At 46.1% G+C, this 7,881-nt stretch overlaps 1 protein-coding gene across 1 annotated transcript; it reads right to left on the bottom strand.

Annotated features, from left to right (window-relative positions):
• Positions 1–1,704: 1,704 nt before the first annotated feature.
• On the bottom strand, positions 1,705–6,472 carry LOC307235001 (ras-related protein Rap-2a). Its single transcript, XM_080006930.1, has 2 exons — positions 5,475–6,472; positions 1,705–3,184 (listed from the first exon to the last, which is right to left on the bottom strand). Exon 1 carries the CDS (start codon positions 6,084–6,086, stop codon positions 5,535–5,537), a length of 552 nt encoding a protein of 183 aa, XP_079863056.1. The 5' UTR covers positions 6,087–6,472; the 3' UTR covers positions 1,705–3,184; positions 5,475–5,534.
• Positions 6,473–7,881: the final 1,409 nt, after the last annotated feature.

Raw genomic sequence — 7,881 nt, 5'->3', positions numbered from 1 at the left:
GGAAGAACGCAGTGATGAAAAGAAAACAGGAAGACAACATTGCGGGACTCCACATTCTCTCAAATTCTTGCGTTATCAAACTTTTACCACTGCAGCGCGCAGCAGTCGGAGCGGGGGTGGGGGTGGGTGCAGTATCTATATAGTAACTTACCTCACCCGTTCCACATCTACTTCACTGCTACAGGCCTGGAGGCACTCGCCACCCGGCGCCGCATTCCACCGGGAATGTGCAAAACCGTTATTTCCGAGTCGTCGGTAGTTCCCCCGCTTCCGAGCTCCACTCCTTCCACCGCCTGTTTGGGAAAACCGTTCACGCCCGCGGTAACTTTTGTGTTTGTTCGGCCGAAAGCCTGCGATTCCTACCAGCATCTGCACAGGAGCCAAATCTACGGGAGTTTTCCAAGTTGAGACGCGTTCCAAGACCCTCGAAGAAAAATAAATAAATAAATAATAATGCGAAGGGGAGGTTTGTGCGCCGCCACGTTGCCGCAACGTCAGGTCTGGTATCTCGGCCGACTCGGGCGGAGCGCGATCTGCCCCAAAAACGCTGACTTTCCAATTCCGCCGTCCTCTGCGCTTCTCACCGGTAGGATTTCAGAATTTCCCCCCGAGTTTCCAAAGTTCGAAGGAACGCAGCGTTAGCTCATTGTACGTCTCATCGCGATCGCTACCAATGCCTTTGTGTAGGAACGCAGGTGGCAATTTCCCTTAGATAACGTGTTTTTTTATGGGATGGCCACCGCCGCGACTCCCAGCAGTCAGCCCTGGAAACGGGAACCATCCCCTCCCACCGTGACGTAACAGTGCATGGGCATGGTTAGAACCATCGGCCTCACGGTCTCCCACCAAACACAGATGCGTGCGCATGCACCTGCCCGGCGGTGAGAGCAGAGCGGCAGCGTCTCACAGCCGTTGTTTGGAAACACTTCACACTCTCTTTAGAACGTCACGATACGACCCCTCACTTCTCCCCTTTCCCCCCCAATATCGTTACACACTGTATGTACAGGATGTGATGCGGTCGGGTCGAGGACACACGACACCTTTGGCCCGTCTTGGCAAATAGGCCAGGGAGATACGAGCACATACGCCCACACACAGTGACAGCACATAGGGCGTAGTTCTATTCAAAAACCTTCGACTCCAGGTTCAAATTTGGCTTTCGGACGGAGACAGTCGAGGCCCCCGAAACGCTGTTGTTCTCCGGCACAAGGCCAGGTACTCAACACAGGTAAACATTGCAGTTCACTACCGGGCTTCCAGAGAAGAACTCTCCACATTGCACAACTCCACCCACACGCTGCACCCAGACCTGGGCTGCAAACAGAAATACTCTGCTACACCCACACACTCACACCGAGAGAGAGAGAGAGAGAGAGAAGGATTTCTCTCTCTTCCAATTTGACACCTTACCACCATCTTTCTGTACTGTTGCCGTGTTTTAGTGTCATTCCATTCACACATACATCTCAGGCGTGATCAAACAATTCATCCATTCCCCTCGGTCCCCAATTCCACCTGCAATTAGCACAATTTACGCACAAAAAGAGGAACAAAAAACAAATCTCCGATGACGCTTTCAGGCTAAATTAGACCGTCATTTGACTATGACGTTCCAAGGCCGTCTCCAGCATTGTGAATGAATGAGATTGGAGCAAAGGAGATCATGAAAATATAACATAAAATAAAAACACAGCAGCAGTGTCTTTTTAAAAAATGCAATCTGTATTAAAAGTCTTGTTTTTTTTCCTGTTTTTTTTTTTTAAACAGACCGGCCACTCACGGATGGCTGGCCTGAAATCGAACTTACAATCAGGTTAGATTTGTCAAAAGGTACATTGTCACATTTCCTGTTAGAAACACCTAAAACAAAATAAAAACAAACACAAAAAAAAAACAAAAAAACAAACAAAAAAAACCAAAAAACAGAATTATGCTGATTTACACGGTCTGGATGGTAAGCATTGTTTGTTTGTTGCCATCAAGTGTAGACGTTCCAGTACCTATGCATTTTGGAAAATACAAGTTTGGCCAAAAACTTAAAAGTGCCCAATCTCGAAGATTTTCATTGAAACAAATGTCTGTTAAGTCACTATCTATCGCTGAATGAGGTAACATAAAGGTGATTGGGCCTATGGCCCAGTGATGAAAGCCCTTGCATTTGCAGTATTCTCAGTTCTAAGAACCGGGTGTCTGTGGTGACGTTCCCGCCATGCATTCAAATCGCAAGCGGCGCAGTTATTTAGTGCGTTCCAAAACCCGCACCTGCAGTTACGGCTTTTCGCCACAGGTGCCGCCAAAAACAACCAAACAGAAATCTTCGAGATTGCCACGTTAAGTGGACGTTGCTTAAAAATGAATTCTTAAGTCTTTCCAAAAACAACACCAAAAAAAAAAAAAAAAGAAAATAAAGAAAGGCCATCTGCAAGACAGAAAGAAGGAAAACCAGCCGTTCCACGCATGAAAAGGCTTTTAAGATTAATTGTTATGTGTTGTACGTTCCTTCCACCAGCCCTTTAGGAGAACATCCAGAAGAAGGAGGAGGGGGTTGTTTTTGGACCAGTTTTTGGGAGGTGCGTGGTGATGTAACACGGTTGGCACTGAGTCTGAACAGCTGATTCGTTTTTTTGAAAAAGGCACTCAACACAAGGGGTGGGGTGAGGGGGGGGGGTTTGCGTCGTCTGGGGTCACGGGTGGGGTCAGCGTCCCTGTCTTTACTTCAGTTTAAGGTCCCCCAAATTTAAGGAGATGGAGAAGCAAAGTATCCCCCGCCACCCACTCTCTTTCCAGAAATGCTCAGGTATATTAAAACAAAATATACTTTATCTATCTATCCATCCATCTATCCATCCATCCATCCATCCTCCGTCTCCTCCTGTACAGAAATATCCATCATTGTGCGTCAAGTTTGTTCTTTTTTTTTTTCATTCCACCTGGGGGCTTTTTCCCTTTTCGGCTCCGAGTGGGAAAATGGAAGATGGAAGATGGAAGATGGAGAGATGGGAGGGAGGGAGGGAGGAAGGGCGAGAACTCTGGATTTGACACATCGATCCAGCCGGAGAGAGGATTCCCGAAGAGGGAGAGGGGGAGAGCCCCTTCCTCCCTTCATCCCTCCCCCTCGTCTCCTCCTTTGGGCCCCCCTGCCCGTGCAGCATTCCTCCACTCGCTTTTCCTCCGAGACGTCCTGCAACACACCGCCACGGAAAGGGCAGAGTCAGAAGACTTGAACGTGACTTCAGATGACATCATTTTCTTCCCGAATTTGGGCTCATTTTCTTGACACTGACCTAGAGTGTGTCACCGATCCCAGAATGCTGACCACCACCACCCAAAACACATCTTCTAATTGTATATTGGCGAATTAGTCAACTTCTAGGTTTACTATAGACTGCCATTTCTTGTTTCCCGTTTAAATGTTTTTTTGTTATTCCATTTTAGGTTTATTAGATAAAAGACAATATTAGATTTTTCTTTTTTTGCCAAATTCATTGTTCATATGTAATATCTTTCATTAGGTTTATTGTTTGTTCCTTGCCAAATCGTCACTGTTCATTTGTTTATCTTTAGGCCCATTTTTCCGGTTTATTGATTTTTTCCTGGTGTATTTTATTGTTCACGTTTTAGGTTTCTTTTACATGTCTTCTTGTTGGCGTTGTTGGTTTTTGTCCATTGCCAATTTTTCTTGTTCATCTCTTTGTCCCTTTTTACTGTTACTGGTTTCATATTTGTTTATGAACAGGTTTGTTGTGTATGACTATATTTTATTTTTAACTTACTGTTTATTTTCCACATTTCTCCCATCCTCTAGTTAACGTCAAGGTTTATTGTGTGTTGCCATTTATTTTCTCTTTTTTTTATTTTTATTCTATGTCCTTATTTTATTGCCTATTTTTGATGTGAGCTGCACCACAATTTCCCTCCAGGGATAACAAGTTCTTTTTTTTGTTACAGTAAATACATCTACAATATAAAAAAAACAAAAAGCTAAAAAACACACTGTTATTATTGGTTTTGTTTGGAGGAACGGGGACGCACAGCGGATGGCTCAGTGGAGCGGGGATCGCAGTGTTACGTGCCAGGCAGGGGCAAAGTGCCCGTTGCGTGTGTGTGTGTGTGTTTTTCTTCCCTCACCAGCGGAGATGATACAGCGGAGGTCGGCGGCACAGCCAATTGATTTTTGTTTTGAAAAGGTTAAAATTCCGGGAAACTAAAAATTTGAGAGGACAGCGGGGGGAGGGGAAAAATGCGGGAAAATCCCGAGAAAAATTGGAGGGTTGACAGCTACGGATGTCTTACACGGAACTCGGCACTGTGGAAATCTTAAAAAGCGGTCCGGTTGTCTCTGCGACGGCGGCGCAAACAATAATAGCGCTTGGAAACGCTGGAGGGGTTGAAAGGTTTTAAGTGCCTGTTAAACAACATTCTAGCTCTTGCAGATTCCGCAGGATACTTTGTTTTTACGAGTCAGACTCAGCCGACTGCGCCGGTTCTGCAAAGGGAGCTAAAACGCTCCAATCTGCGTAACAAAAAAACGACGACTGCACGTCCCCCCCCAAGGCAACAGGTTGTTAAAAAAAACTAAACTGGCAAGCGTCTCCAAGGACTGGGGCAGGCCCGATACTGGCTAAAAAAGATAGAATATTACTGACGGTCTTTTTTGATGGATAGTTCGATAGCGATCATTTAGATGATGTTTTGGGTGATGATTATGGGCGAATACAAGACGATATAAGTTTTATAATAATAATTTTATGTCGACATTTTGACCGAGCCAGTCGAGGCATTGAATCGCCCCAAAACCTCGGAAAATTGCCTTTGCTTTACTTGAGCGCAGCCCCGAAGGCAACGTTGAACTACGTTGGACATATCGCGACATTATCATCTCCAAAATCCCAGACGACGTCTAGTCTCATGTCAAAATAGGGATATTGTGCAACATCGAGTTTGGTTATCGTTGTATCCTTAAACAACTATAATAGTCTATTGAGTTCAGAGAATGCCATGACTTTAAAAACAACATTTAAATGCACCGCGACGTTATGGAGAAAATCCCAGACGATATCCTTGTCTCATGTCTTGATAACGGCGTTGTGATAAGAGACTTGACATCGCCTGGGATTTTGATCATCGTACTATCACAATATTGTATCATAAGATATGTATAATACATATATGTACATTTAATGGATATATAATACTGATATTTCGATGACACTGGGGTTTTGGTTAGAAGAGTATTGTGATAATAGCTGAATGATATTGTATGTAATATCACGATATTGGTCAAAGTATGTATGACATTGTGATGGGACACTAGACATCGGCTATCGCAATATCGCGATATAGTTAAATGCCCGAACAGGAACTGGTATTTAACGGTGGTTTTCAATTGGGAAAGGAACCGGACGGCATCAAATCGTACCGTCAAAGGATGCCACCTTAAATCGGACGCCACCACACCGTGCATCACTTACCGTCGAAAACTTAAAAACAGGCAGAGATCAACTTGTGGTTCCTCAAAAGCGGACCCCCCTTTAGAGGATGACACAGGACGAGCAGCACTGGTCGTCGCCATTTGGGGTCGACGCGTAGTTCATCTGCCGGACGATCTCGGCGAACAGCTCGTCCACGGAGCCCTTGTTCTTGGCCGAGGTCTCCATGAAGGGGCAGTTCCACTCGTCCGCCAGCGCCTTCCCTTCCCCGGACGACACCTCCCGCTCGCCCTCCAGGTCCACCTTGTTGCCCACCAGGATCATGGGCACCCGCTCGTAGCGCTTCACCCGGATGATCTGGTCCCGCATGGGCTTGATGTCCTGGAAGCTCTGCTGGTTCACCAGGCTGTAGACCAGGATGAAGCCCTGGCCGTTCTTGATGTACAGGTCCCGCATGGAGGCGAACTGCTCCGTGCCCGCCGTGTCCAGGATCTCCAGCACGGAGGGCGACGAGTCCACCTCGATCTCCTTCCGGTAGAAGTCCTCTATCGTGGGGTCGTACTTCTCGATGAAGGAGCCCGTCACGAACTGGACGGTGAGCGCCGACTTGCCGACCCCGCCGGAGCCGAGCACCACCACTTTGTACTCCCTCATGGCTCCCGGTGCTGGTCCCGGTCCCGGTCGGGTCGTTCCTTCCCGGCTTCCGTATCAGCGGCCGCTCCGAACACACCCCGCCGCCGTGGGAGTGGGTGTGGGTGTGGGAGTGGGTGTGGGTGCCTCTCTTGGTTCAAACCGCGCGCAGATTTCCGGTGAGAGCCGCCGCGCGGATGAACCGGGCGTGGTTGGTCGCTTCGGTTGTCGCGCACGATCGTCGCGCCGTGTCAACGGTGTGAATGCGGTCGGTTGTAGCCGCGTCCCCGCATGCCAAGCCGCGCCGCGCCGCGCCGTGCCGTGCCGTGCCGCGCCGCGCCGTGCCGAGCCGAGCCGAGCCCCCCTCTCCCACGGGTAGTCGCACGGTTGTGGACGCGGACCGTGGCTTTCCCCCCGTGTCCTCGTTAATGTGGCACCGCGGCGGCTCGCGCTCCGCTTCCTGCCCACCCTCGGCACGCAGCGTGCGTGGTGCGTGCCACGTCACAGTTGCGTCGCGTTAAAGGCGCAGTGTGACCTGGAATGGCCCCTCCGCGGGGGCCCTCCGCGCGGCCCCTGGTCACACCTTGGATTCCAGCACCGCTCATCATCCATCTGCTGCCTGAGTCACTGCGCGCAACACAGCCACAGCTTCCTGGATGAGACAGGTTTTATTTGATGTACTGTGCTACTTGATTAAATAATACTATACTATACTTTTACTACTATATTACTACTGCTGCTGCTACTACTACTACTACTAATAATAATGATAATGAGATTCAAGAGGTTTATTCGTCACATACATATACATACTTTCATACATATATGCAGTGAAATGTCAATGATACGACTGCTACTACTATACTACTACTACTATACTACTGCTACTACGGCTACTACTACTACTACTACTACTAATAATAATAATATTGAATATAGCTGCAGGCAGCAATACACAGAGGCAAGTTGGGTACGTTATTTTTTTGTGAAATGCATCAAATTTTACTGAACTTACAAAGATCATGTAGTCGCGTTCATGTCCTTCCACGAACCAAACTTTCTTGTAGCAATTTTTGTTCTTTTGTGTAGTGCCGCAAGATACACTGAAAGTAACGTCCATGTCATTTCACAAATCCAACTTTCATGACATTACGTATGAATCGTTTCCATTACAACCAGGCGTCCACCATTGACAATAAATCCAAAAACTTACATCGAAAGTTTTTACATCACTTTGTTTTTCACAGAATTTGTCTTCTGTACTTTTTTTTTTTAATATTGTGACTGACCTTGACGACTGGATTTTTGACAATGGCTACTTTGTTGTCATTGAATTTTTGCTATTTTTCGGCATCTGCAACAATAAACTAAGCAACTTTTGTAATTACTTTCCATAGCAATAACAATAAATACATTTCATTTCAGAAATTTAAAATGACATGCTAGTTGAAATTACTACTTTATTGTATTTTTTCAATTAATAATTGGAAAAATGGAAAATTGGAAAATTCAGTTTAATAGATTTCTTGTCTATATTGCAATGCAGACAACTTTTATGGAACTTTAACATTAATTTGGATATTAGAATTATTTTGGAAGATCCTGTCAAAATTTAACATTTTCTGACTTTTCATTAAAGATTGTTAAGTTTAGATTGAACAAAATGTTTGTACCTGACGTTTGTGTTTTACTCTCAACTACACCTTGTCATTGTTATAACTTACCATGTTGCATTGAAGTACATCCGGAGTATCAGTGACGGTTGGGGACGTTGTGTCTCGTATGTCAACTATGACGTGTTCACATTGATTTACGATAA

This window comes from Zeus faber, assembly GCF_960531495.2.
Source record: "Zeus faber genome assembly, chromosome: 9".
Lineage (NCBI taxonomy): Eukaryota > Metazoa > Chordata > Actinopteri > Zeiformes > Zeidae > Zeus > Zeus faber.
This window is presented reverse-complemented; position numbering and strand designations above follow the sequence as displayed.

Bases quoted from the DNA above. Each gene is read 5' to 3' on its own strand.
- LOC307235001 (XM_080006930.1), bottom strand. From the start codon at position 6,086: ATGAGGGAGTACAAAGTGGTGGTGCTCGGCTCCGGCGGGGTCGGCAAG.